This window comes from Crocodylus siamensis, chromosome 5 (genome assembly GCF_052110815.1).
Source record: "Crocodylus siamensis isolate JL-2025a chromosome 5, ASM5211081v1, whole genome shotgun sequence".
NCBI classification, from domain to species: domain Eukaryota; kingdom Metazoa; phylum Chordata; order Crocodylia; family Crocodylidae; genus Crocodylus; species Crocodylus siamensis.
In genome coordinates this window covers 186,145,271-186,158,708 of record NC_143399.1, presented here as the reverse complement: position 1 = coordinate 186,158,708, position 13,438 = coordinate 186,145,271, and the positions used below count along the sequence as shown (strand labels likewise).

Here is a 13,438-nt window from a genome sequence, read left to right as displayed (position 1 = left end):
ATAACTACATACCACACACCCCCAAATAAGAGAAGCACCTTGCTTTTTGGGAATTCAAGATAAAGTAAAAAAGGATTTTTCCAGTATGGCTCCATAGAACTGCCACTGCTGCTGCATGCAGGAATCAAAGCAGGCTGCTTCTGCTTCAAGCAGAAAGTCTGCTTCCCTGCCTAAGACATGCACTGCTATTTTCGGGGACTGATTTTTTGGGGGAAAGATGCATGTTGTATGTGAATAAATATAGTATATTTCAGCATCCTGAAACTGTTGGCTGAGATAATCTATCTCGTGTGCTGATATTTTTAAATAAATCTTGAATTGTAGAGGAAGTTACAGAACACTGGAAATGTTGTTAATGTTATGCCTATGTTTAAAAAGACAAGTAGTATGACACATTATTATGGAGTGGTCAGCCTGTAATAAATTGTGAGCAAAAGAATGAGAAAGCCAATGTAGGGTTCAATTATGGAAGCGTTAAAGGCTAAGAATGTAACTAAGGCCAGTGAACATGGTTTTATGGAAAATAGGTCTTGTCAAACAAGCCATAATTTCATTTTTTCATAAGATTACAAGAAGAGTTGATGATGGTAACTATGTGAATGTAATACATTTAACATTTTATAACATGTTTGACTTAGTACCTCAAGCATTCTTGCTAAAACAGAACCAGTCAATATTTAGATGAAGTGTTTCCACACAAGGAATTATTCTGGAATAGCTGTCTTAGTAAATTTTCTAATTTTAGGCATTTTGAGGCAACAGCAGCAGTTATGTCTGGCACTAACCCTGAGATATTTGGTCCTTGCACTCCCAACACTTCAGAGCAATTCTGAAAGGCAGGGTGAGATGAAGCACAAATATAGCTCCAAGTACAATATGGGATCACTCCACAGTGAGGCAGGACTCCTCCCAAGAAAAAAAACCAACCCTCTGAATTCTTTATAGCTCTGTCATAAACACATACCTTTAACTGATCCTGGCAGGAAAGTTAGTGATTTTCCTAAAAGATTGGTAGAGAGCATAGGGGTGTGGTTGGACACAGGATGCTTTCTCCTGTGATTGGTACCAAAGAGGGGAAAAGGGTAGACAACCTGGAGAGAAGCTTTACAGGAGAGGACACCTCATAGCTCAGAGAAGCTGAGCTGAAGGAAGGAGATGCAATTCCCAGGACCTGGCCAGAAGTAAGCTGTGGGAAAGGTATGCTAGGGTTGGTAGCAGGATTGCCAAAGATGTCTGGCTCAGAGGATACTAGAGGGAAACCAGCCACTTGCAGTTGCAGAAAAAGGGATGAATTACAAGTCCCAAGGAAGAGAGGGTTGAGTCTAAAAGACCTATTATTTAAAGACTGAGTAATTTAGATCCCAATAGGAAGAGCATTTAAGTACTCTGGCCTGTAAGTGATATTGGAAGACCTAGAGGGAAACTGAGACTGAGTGAATAATTCCACAGTAGGCCAGCTGTATAGAAGAAAAAGATAAACAGTATAAGTAGCTGAGATATTCAATTCAGATCCCAATGTTGGCATTTAGGATTGGGTGATGCTGGAAGGACAGCAACAGACCTAGATACCAGATGAAATAGTGGTGTTGACATCTGTGGATTTGCCTGAATCATACATACCAGACTGTGGAGAGCTTGGTTGTAAATGCGGAAATTCAGTAAAAGTGTTATGTTCGGTTTGGTCATAGATCTGTATGTGATCATCCCAAATATGGTAATTGCTCCATGTACATGATAACTCATGACTTTGATCACCCAAAATATTTTCAGGCTGTAATAAAGATGTCATATACTCCTGTATATTGAGTCTTCTAATCTCTTTGGTGGTTTCCAAAATCAAACAAGATGGAGCCATGGTTATTCTAATAACTGCTTACTGGCTGAGATGTTTTTGATTTACTGACCTGCTGCAGATGCTATTTTAGCCACCTTTACAGCCCTGATTTCATATCTCCTCATGAATTGTTAGGGCCCTACCAAATTCCTGGCAGAAGTGGGTTGCATGGCAGCTCCTTAAATCTTGCAGGTTCCCCTGTGTGCCCCCTCTGCCATTGCTAATTGACTGAGGGGCCCTGGTGGCCTTGCTGCTGACCAGCGGGGAGGCAAAAATGGCACCATATTTAAAACTGAAGTTTTTACCTCCCTGCCGATCAGGAGCGAATGGAGGGGCCCCTCAACCAATTGGCTGGGGGGAGGGGTGCACTGGGGAACCTGCAAAATTAAAGGAGCTGCTGTACGCCCACTTCCACCATTAATTTGTTAGGGCCCTATGTATTGTTTATCTGATCAGCTAGGTGCTGATTGGTAGAGTACACCAGGGACAGTTCCAGTCAGTGAGAGCGATCCTGATAAATAAAGAAAATAACTATATTTTTTGTTTATAGCATGCTTCAGAATAAGATGTGTGTCTTGTTTTTGAAAGGCAGAAGGAAGAAAAAAGATCTTTCTTTGGAAATACTGATAAGTAGAAGTAATTGAATAGCAACAACTGGCATTACTGTATTTCCCCAGTTATTATGTGTACCTCAATTTCCAGCAACTGATATTTTGGGAAAAGGTGCAAGTTGTACAAAAGAAAATATGATATTAATAAAAATGGAAGAGATTCTTGGTATGGTTGGCTTAGCGCAGCCTGGACTCTGTAGATTATAGTACCTTGTGCTGATTACTTGGGCTGTCAATGCCTACCTCATAGTGATTATAGTGTGTCCTTCATCCTTGCAGTCATGCAGTATGGTCTCTTGCCTCTTGGCCTTGAATTTCTTATAGACCTGTTTCTGTAGACTTTGTTATATACTTAGTTTATACTTAGTCTAGTTAGAAACTTGTTGTCTTGGGAGTCATAGGATATCTCTTTCAGAATGCTCCGTACGTCATCTCGCTCTGGAGATGCTGTTCCTATTTGCTTTCACGTAGGTGAGGAGAATGAGCCAGCTCTAAGCACTTACAGCTTACCTTTCTCACACAGCATTTCATAGGGACAGGATGATACTGAAGCATTGCCCTGAGTTCATCCCCAGAGTAGTCAGAGTATTATCAGACTCAATCAGTTAACTTGTCTCCTTTCTTCCTGAAGCCCCACACTATATTTAGAAAGAAAAGTTATGTATGTTGAATCTTTCTATAGCCTTACTTAACAGTATTGACAGCCAGACAGTTAACTGTGTCTTGGTTATTCCTGGTTATAATCAACCACTGCAAGGACCAGGCAAAGAATACCTGGGGCTGTGAATAGACATAACTTTAAACCATTTTAGAAGGAGGATAGGATTTGAACAGGCTTAAAGTTACACCATTTATATGGATATAGGCATGGACAGATTTAACAGTTATATTGAAGCATCTTTTACTGACATCATTGAATACTGTTGAAACACTCTATCTGTTTTAAGCCCTAAATGAATAATGTGGGAGTCTCGCTGTGTTACTAGTTGACTTGTCTACCTCTCCGTCTGAATGTAGAAGCTCACTCCACTAAAGCTCAAATGACCTTCCCTTCCTGCTTCAGAAGGCTGATGATTTCAAAGCATGTGGACAGACTTAATAACTGAAATGCTGGAAAACGCTTCAGAAAGGAAATGTTTCAGGCAAGACATACCCCTGTACCATTCTGGGCTAGAACATTTCAAAACTCTGCAGCCTCCCCTGGCGTCAGCCAGTGACCACTAGAGCAGGCTGCAGCAACCTGGAGCTGTGCTCTCAGTCTCCCCTTTTGCCTCACAGGGACAAAAAGTAAAGGGAAGAGAAGAGCAGAAAGCCAGAGAGGAGAGGGAAGCTGGAGTGGAGGTGCAGCAGGGGGCTCCCAGATCCCTAGAACTGTCTTCTGCCCCCGCTCGCCCTCCTTAGAAGAGAGCAGTAGCAGGGATCAGGGCTGGAGGGTCTGGCGCCGGCATCCCCAGTGGTGAAAGAGGGTGGGGAAGAACTGGGTTCCAACCCCAGTTCCTACATGTGGTTGCTGTGCACTCAGGAGCCCCCTGTGGGTAACCAAAAGTGAAACACTCCGGAGTAGTACTTCATTTTGAGAGGTGCTATTTTGGAGTGTTTCAGCACTGTCTAGAGCATTTCAAGGGGCATGTACATCTTTTAGCTGACCCCTTGAAACATTTCAAAGGCCTTTGAAATGTTTTAATTGTTACATCTGTCCACACCCTGAAATATACAAGGTGACCACATATAATAATCCTTGCTGATTTTCAGCAAACATTGTGTGTAGAAAGCAGTCGGATGCCAAGTTCAGGAGAGCAGTGCTATAGTCTTTGTGCTATAGCAGTGCTATACTCCTCATCCTGCCATGTAAGAAAGATGCTGCTTTTACCAGTTACCTGCAGTGAGGTCCGTACTGACCTGCACTTGAAGAAAGAATAACTACTCACTCTTCAGTACCTGTGGCTTTTCAGGGTAAGGATGCTCATTTGGAGCCCATGACCTGGCCTTTTCCCTGCTTTCAGAATCTTCAGGTAACATGAGACCCATCAATGGTGACAATGAGATCTATGCTAAGAATATTGTTTTGAAGAATGACAGTAGTTGTTGGGTAACAAGTCTGATTTGGGTAATTGTTGGATAACAAGAATCCCACCTATGCACAGGTGTAATAGCAAGAAAACCTACTCTGATCACAGCCATGTGGTTAGAGAAGAAATTAACATAAAGCTGTGTATAAAATACCCATTATTAAGATTTAACAAGAAAAAAATCAGGCTGAATCAGTAAATAAGCTTAAACCAACTATCAGTAAGTATTTGTCCGCATAGTCTGATAAACATAGGAAATTATTTTAAAAATTTGCAGTTAAACTTTATAAATTAAGGTCAACTTAAATTTTTGCAGTTTGTATTTTGGTACTGACTTGTTGGCTATGAATCTTGGTAAGGTTAAATTTAAGACTACTTGAGAAGATTCTCACAGGCAGGTTGTGTGCTGCTCACAAACCAAAGGGCAAATAATGGCTAGACATCTCTGTACATTTGAAGTATTCAGAAAGGAATATGAGAGTCAGGAAAAGGAGTCAAACTGCTAAAAATACAACCTGTAGAAGGCTGTGGTTTGACCTTACAAGTCAACAGTGTCAGACATCTATAAATAATTGAAGTGCTCCTGGTGAAATTAAACTTAATTGGAATTTAACTGTAGATTGTTCATTACCATAGAAAAGACTATTACTGTCACAGTTCTATCTATTTAGAAGCCAAAAATCCCTCTGGAAAATCCAGTATTGCCCTCTTGTGAGGAAGGAGAATCTGAGAAAAATTAATCTATAATCACTTTAATCTAAATTTAGAAAAAATAATCTATATAAAAAATCATCAGCTGGTGCAAAGAACTGGTAAATATCAGTAAGAAAGGATCGGGACACACAGCAGTTTAAATTTAGTGTAACGTACATTGGTTTTGCATATGGATGCAAGTTATGCTGCTGTCCAGGCAAACAATTGACTAGGTCTGCTGGGGTAATTGCTGCTGTGGGCACAGTTATATTACCTCAATAGTCAATAGTGTAGGAGCCAGTATGAATTGCACAAACAGCTGCCCTGGGACAGAAGACTACACTTCCTCCAGGATAAATTATATGAGTATAGGTTTACCTTTGATTTCTTGGGGTGTTTCTACACCAGATACTAGTAAGTTATATTGTTGTCTGTCTACTCTTTCTGTCCCTCACCCCTACAAGTATAAATGTGTAATGTCCAGGCTATAAGTTTTATAAACTTTTATTTGATTTGATATGAAATATTTAGGAGGACCTCTTGCCACACTTAGTGTATATAAATTCTTGTGTTATGATGCTCTATAAGGCATTCATAAAAGACCTGGCAAGAAAAGTATATAACACTTATGACTGAAGTAACAAAATTCCTAATCCCTAATTCTTAGTAGCTTCTGAGGTTTATTATATTATTTGGTCCTGTTTTACTTTACAGTTGGTCCCCAGTATTTACAGTGGCAATGCATTGATATTTCACTAAAGATGAACTGTAAAACTTGTTGAGAAAATAATTAAAAAACATAAGAACATGAATGCTAACTCAGTAGTGTGTGTGCACTGATTTACATGTTACAAATTTATTTTGAAAATAAAATTGAATGTTGAATGTGTTTTTATTTGCTTAGTGTGATAGTGTTGAGTTGTATTAGAGTTTCAGGGGGTTGGATAGGTCAGAGGATTAGTATGGTAATGAGACTCAGAGTGTTTATGCTTTTAACCTCTACCATAAGATACAACATATTGATGACCCAAAGTTACTGCCATCCAAGTAGCATTCCAACACTGTAAAAAGTGTATTTTACACGTCAATATCTGTGACATCATAATTTAATTATAATTTTTATATGTAGGCATGTTGACACTATATTTGTAGTGTCACAGTTTCATGTGTGTTGGAAAACTTTTCAGGATAGCCGTATCAAAAACTTAAGCAGTCATACAAAAATTAGGACTGAAGCCAACAATATGGTCTGATTACTGATCAGCAACCTTTTAGTGTCTTTTCTCTGTATATATAATGTATAAGACTTGAGCATCATGTTACATTTGGCACTTCTTTGAAAATATTTTCTGAGAAGTCAGTAACTAAATGGGACATAGCAACTGAACTCTCAATTTTAAAGGTGGCTTTGTCACATCGGGATTGAAGCGTGCTGCCTGGAAAATTTAAAGTACTTTTCACTACTGCTATAATTGTGGAACTGTTTGCAAAGTACTTTTACCTTCCAGTGTTGTTATTGGGCCTTTTAAAGTAAAACTTAAAATAGATATCTGTCTATTTAAAATTACACAAAGCCTTGGGTGGGGTGATCTAGTTGGGGATGGTCCTGCTTTGAGCAGGTGGTTGGACTAGATGACCTCCTCAGGTTCCTTCCAACCCTAATTTTCTGTGATTATGACTTATAATATTACTTGTCTCGTTTAGTTACTTTTTATGTAATTTCTTAATGGTTAGATTTCTTTCTGCTTGCACTTTTTACAAAATTACTGATGAAAAAATCAGGTCAAAATAATTAGAGATTTTTTTATGTCTTCTAAAATACAGTAACAGCCTCATCATACATATGACATGTAGCTGTGCTTGAAGTGGCAACTTGCTGGCTAGTTTCTGCAATGTTTATAAAATACTTTGAGAGTTCAGGTTGTCAAAGCTTGTCAGTTGAAAGTTCATTATTTTATCAGACAACTCATACAGTAGTTATGAATGACATGGAAAAATAATTTGATTTGTTCATTGAGGACTAAATAGTCCTGATCACATCTGATGACCCTTGTATTTCTAATTAGAAAGGATAGAAAAGTTTCCATCCTACCTCAGAATCAATGACTTGTAAATCTGTTCAAAATGGTATGTATTGAATGTGCACTATTATAAAGTTTATTTTTGAAACTTAAGACATCAAAAAGTTGAACTACCTGCATTTGTTTCTCTTCTGCAGGCATATTGCTGTAACTATCAAAGGACATGATGCAGAATCCTTTAACTGTTTCTGGAGGTATGGTATCAATTCTATGTATTTTAGACAAAACTATAGTTTGGTCATTTGGAATGTAGTAAAATATTAATAGAAATTAAATTACTCTCTATGGAGCTCATATCCAACTTATTCTATATTCACTTTGTTAATAAAGTAAAACTGGCTGAGTGACACATTCATGATAGTAGTTAGAGCACTTTAGAGTTTTTGCTGTGAAGAGGATTGTTATTTATTTATATTCAGCATCTGCAATTGAAGGTGGAAACTAATGTAATTTGTGTCTAACTCATTCAGAAGTTTTCCATTACTGTAATATAATTCTAGTCCTTTTTAATAAATTTGAAGATTATGAAGTTTAATTTAATTTTCACCTAAAATTATAGTGGAATTTGGAAACAGAATTTTGAGACTGTTTTACTCCACCAGTAATCAGTGTAATTTTCCCATTACAATACAGACAAAATGTTGAACGGGTGATGAGATAGTACCTTATGTGTCTCTTGTTCCTGTTGAAGGGCATTCACTATCAGGGGGCATTCAGCTGTCTTTTCTAGTAAATTAGCATTTAAATAGAGTTAAACTGTGGGTGTTCTTTTCTCCCAATACTAGTATATACATGTATGTGTGCTGTAATGCATGTTCACAATGCTGTAAATTTTGATTGGACTTTCAGTTTTAACTTTAATTCCATTGCTATGTCAGCCTGTCACAACGCAGACTTAAATGACTTAAATGCTATTTGTGTTAATAGTAGTCTTAAGAACTGAGAACATGCACCATGGATGAGATATGATAGATCATTTTAGACTGTCAATTAAAAATGCAGTATTTGTGCAAATTTAGAAACAAAATCCTACTGTTTAACTAAAGGACATGTTTAAATGCATTTTTGCCATTTTTCACATATGGATATTTTATACAATGCTGTGAAAGAGCTAAAGGAATTATTGTGGTATATCATGTAAATGCCTTATAGTTAGCAGATTCTTAGCCTGATGAACTATTATTCCTTTGGTGAAATGCTTAACATTTTATAAATTCATTTGCCCTTGGTCCCAACTTTAAAAATCATTATTTTATTTTCATTTTAAACGAAAAGGATTTGGCCATCTTGTGGACAAACTAAATGTTTGTCTTTAATGTTAAAGAGGCAAGGGTTTCTTTGTTGACATAAATTTAGACAAGCTTTCAAGTACAAGACATTTTTTCACCACTTTTGAGGAAATAGCAAATAAAAAGCTTAAATTGGTGATATTAGTTTCTTAACTTGAAGACAATTGAATCAGATTTTTAGAAATGGTTTTTAGAATGTCCGTTCCAGGTTTATGTCATATGGGCCAGTTTTCAGCCCACAGTGAATATGACAGCAAAATTATAAACCTGGAAAACTGTGGAGTTATAGCGGAAACGTCTAACAGGATCCTGTCTAGAATTACATCACGGTGAAACTATGTAATCTAAAAATTTAGTGGTCCTGGTGTAAGATGTTGCGTTCTTTTGCCATAAACAGTATTTACTCCTTTTGGATAAAAAATTGGACTTTTTTTCCTAAACGTGTAGTGGCACTATGAAAATTTGGAGTGCATTAACAGTTCATAATGATTTATGTCCAATGATAAGCTGACATAGTTCTTATGAATAAGTGGTGTGAAAATAAATTATAATGGAGGGGGAACCTATCGGTCAATTACACACACAGTACTATTGTTTTATCAGCCTATAAATCTACTCTTTGAAAGTACCCATTATTTTTTAACCAACTACAGAAAGTCATAGCAGTTACTGTTCACACAAGTTCTTTGATTGACAACCCAAGCCCTTTAGTCCTACTATTTGTGATATAATAGTCGGAGCTCAATTGTAATTTGATATGTACTCCTGCAGGGCACATGTATCCTGGTCAGCCTACATATTTATCATTCCTGAGGGAAACAGTACTTCATGAGCTAAAGTTTTCAAAGGGATTATTGCTCCAATGACAAAGGAATTGCCTTCGTGATAAATATGTAAATTTTGTGAATTGACTATTTTCCTCTAGAATTTGGAAAGCTGTACAAAAATGGCATTTGTTAGTAAACTGGTGAGTCATAATTGGGTCTTATGATTTAATGTTACATGCAGAATTGCACTTGAAAGCTGACATTTCTAGTTGGTATTTTGTTCCCTTCATTCTGGAAACTTAGATTTTTCAAGTTTGCTATAGGACATGCAAAATATCATTGTGGATTATCAGCTGTTTAGAGAGCTCTTATTGCTTCAGAATGGAAACACTGTCAGTTTTATAATACTTGTCTTCTAAGCAAGGCTAAAATGAGCTGGACTTATAAAATGAAACTGGCAAAATCTAATGATGCATTTTAAAATATTTGCTAACATTTTAGGAGTACACAATTGAAAAAATCTTATGAATGGTAAACTAGAAACAAAGATTTGCTGCTTGGGTATATTTACTTTAATCAACAGCATGTTAAAAAAAAATCAATCACGCATTTTAGTTCAGCATGTATCAATGTCAGTACGGTCGTTTGGAGCTAGAAGCTCTCAAACTTCAATTAACCATGTAAATGTTCTTCATAGCATCAAATCTCACTTTGTCAGAACCCCTGCTGCCTTTATATCATTAACATAAATGCAGGTGCAAATAGCATTTATGTACTTTGATAGAAAGCAGTTGGAGACGTTTCACCGTGGGACACAACACTTTCAGATTGTGTACATCTGTTCAAATAATGTATCCAAGCCCAGTGACATGAATGCAGGGGATAAAAACATCTGCCCCTGAGACCATTTGCTGTACAACAGATGCTTACATCTTTATTTATGCAGATGGCTTGTGTGATGACTGAGCAATGATGAAAGAAAAAAGTTTGATAAAGATTTCTGAGTGTTGGTGAGACTAAGAAAATATGCCAGACATTTTGTTTTCAAATATCTAGCGCAAAAATGGAAATCTGTAAAAGTCTACTAATGCGTTTAGTAAAACAAACACATTGTTCTTGGCATTAAGTGGATTGGCACAGAAATCATAAACAGAAATCTGGCTCAGATTAGCACAAAAATTCCGGTGTAGTTATGAAAGACGGTAAAGAGATTACTTGGAATGATGATTTTTGACAAGTTTGTGTTGTGCTTAAAGATTTTCATATCCACATTCAAAGTTATAAAAAAAAATCTTGATTAAGAAATATTTCAGATTTGCAAAAAAAAAGTAATAGGTTAACATAACATCTTGAAAGGCTGATAAATAAAGAAGAGTTTTGTGTGTGAAAGTTAATATGTGATGCTATAAGTGGCTTCAAAGTAGATACTATTTCTCAGTAAAAATATATAGTAAAAATTATGAAGGCACAAGACTTGTAGTTTAACATTTCTGTTGTTTTTAGATTATTGTGGGATCATCCACTTGCATAGCTATGCTTTGTTGAAATGGCTCTTCGATTATCAACTTGTATTTTCATAACAGAGCATCCATTAGTCTGAACTAAACTTCTGAGTTAGACTTAACCAACACACGGAAATGGAGGTGGCTTAAAATGGAACTTGATTTTTAGTTTAGACTCCCTCTGCTGGACTTTGACAACATGGAACTCTTAACATTTCTTAATTATTTTTGCCTGTGGGAGATTACCTTGAGCCCACAGCTCTCCACACATGTGCTTCAGAGTGAGAGAACACCTAGACACAAAGTGTTGGGTTCTCATAATAAGCATCATTTTCAATTATTAAAACTAGAAAAACTTGGTGAGCTGTTTCTGTAGGGCTACCTGAGGATACCTCCTGCATATTCTTATCTTTCTACTGGTGCCCGTATCACAGGGGCAGGCAATTGTTTGGAGGTCTACTTACCAAGTTTTGGCAAAATGTCAAGGGCCTCATGAATAGCCTCACTCCTTGACAGGTGCCCCACCCCCTGGTTGCCAACTTGGGACCAGAAGTCCTGCCCCCTAACTGCTGACCTTTGCCACCAGAAGTCCCTTACCTTGCCCCCAAAAGTACTCCTTTTGGCAAGGGGGTTTGCCATCTCGGAAGCAGAAAAATACCAAATTATATTCTAAAAATCAAGCATCTACAACATGCATTAAGTTGATTTCAAAAAATATTTTTGTCCTGATTTCCTTGTGTTTGTGTAGTGTACATAGAGGTGATTGTATAATAGCTTAAAATTAAGTCTTACTCTTGTATATTGTGGAGGCAGTGTGTGGGATATGGGTGGAAGGGTATAGGTTTGTGCGGGGGCTGTGGGTATGTGTGTATGTGGAGTGTGGAAGAGGGTGTGAGGGAGGTTTGTTGGGGGAGGATAGGAATAGGGTGTATGGAGTTTAGGGGGGTGTGGATATGGGGCTGTGCGTGGCTATGTGAGGTATGGGTGGGTATCAGTTTGTGGTGGGCTACGAGTGTGTGAGGGGAGGTTGGCTTGGGGGGGCAGTGGCATGTGTGGAGGGAGTGGGTGGCTGGGGTGTGGGGTGTGCATGGGGGATCTAGGTGCCCACAGTCCTTGCCACCGGCTCAGGGCACTTAGGGGCTCCTGATAGCTGTGCACTTTGATAGCTGCGGGCCCTATCAACACTCCTGCTTGTCCAGGCTCAGTACTGCTGCTACTCCAGGACCAGCACGGGACCCTTCTGCCCGCCTGGTCACTGCCACTTCCCCCTACATCTGCTACAGCTGCCCTTCTCTACCTTCCTGTTCTCCATTCTCCCCCCGCCGGTCCTCCACTGGCTGCTCTGGCACTACATGATTCCTGGCTGCATGGCCAGGTCTGCAGAGTGTGGCAGGAGCCAGCCCAGCCTGGCTGCTTGGCTGATGCCTCACGGAGCCAGCTGGGAATCGTGCGAGCCGGCTCCGGCTGCTTCCTGCAATCTGGCTATGCAGCCGGGAGCCACATGGTGCCAGAGCAGCCAGCAGGTAAGTGCGTGGGGGGGGGGGTGAAGTGGTGGTAGTGGGTGGGAAAGCGGGGAAATGGCTGTTGCAATGGCAGCACATGGGGGTGTGTGGCAGTGGGCAGGAGTGCAGTAACAGCTAGGTGGGAGTGTGGGGCCCTCACCAGTGCCTTGGGGCTAGGGCCAGCGGGGCCCCAGGGTGTGATGGCAGGAGTGCAGGGCGCAGGCTGGAAGAGGGTCTATGGAGCTTGGCTGGGTTGTGCCAGCAGGGAGCCAGGCCAAGCTCTGTTCTCCTTCTGCCCTGCCCTGGCCCATGCTGGCCTTGGTGTACTGGTGCAGGCCCTGCACTTCTGCCCAGCTGTCGCTGTGCCCCCACCTGCTGCTACTCACCCCTCCCAACCTGCAGCCACTGCAACTACCATTTACCCACTTTCCTGCCTGCTGCCACTTCTCCCCACCCCACCACCTGCCCGCCAGCTGCTCCAGCACCACATGGTTCCCGGCTGCATTTTCAGTCTGTAGGATGCAGCAGGAGCCAAAGACTGGGATGATTGCTGGTGGTCCTCTCCTTCCCCCTGCTTTATTAGCTGAGTTGCACACGGGTGGGGGAATATCCATCCCCAGGGTCACCAGGCCAGAAGCTTTTGCTAGGCAGAAGCTTGCGGTTGGGGGCTGATGGTGTGGGGGGAGAGGAGTGGGGCTGGGTGGGTTTTGCTGCTATGTCTTCTGGGCCCTATCACCTCTAGGTCCTGCAGCCGGCTCTCCCTGCATCCTGCTGCCCCTGGCACCTTCTCATCTTTGACAAGCAACCAGGGGAAGATAATCATTAATTTTCTAAATTTTTTAGGGGCCTCACAGCCCAGATGGATTGGCCTGGTGGGCCAAATATGGCCCACAGACTGTATTTTTTCTGCTTCTACTAGATCCTATATTAGGCACACTTTACCACTGTATTTTATATGGTCACATGTCACCAAGGTATACAGTCATCTTCCTCACGTTGCATCCTGGTGCAACCATGACTTTCATTTTGCCCCACTTACTGTAGTGCAGAGCTCATTTGTATCAGTCTACCCAGTGGGCGCGTCTACATG

General features: G+C 40.0%; 1 protein-coding gene across 2 annotated transcripts in view; it reads left to right on the top strand.

Annotated features, from left to right (window-relative positions):
* ZNF438 (zinc finger protein 438) overlaps positions 1 to 13,438 on the top strand; it is a 105,470-nt gene that overhangs the window by 66,447 nt on the left and 25,585 nt on the right. Inside the window, exon 2 of one of the 2 annotated variants that reach the window (XM_090047516.1) lies at positions 7,426 to 7,482. In XM_090047516.1, the coding sequence (XP_089903642.1) occupies positions 7,452 to 7,482 (31 nt within the window). In that variant the 5' untranslated portion in view covers positions 7,426 to 7,451. Of the gene's footprint in view, positions 1 to 7,425; positions 7,483 to 9,464; positions 9,545 to 13,438 lie in introns of those variants that run through there. The other variant, XM_090047517.1, reaches the window with a different exon arrangement.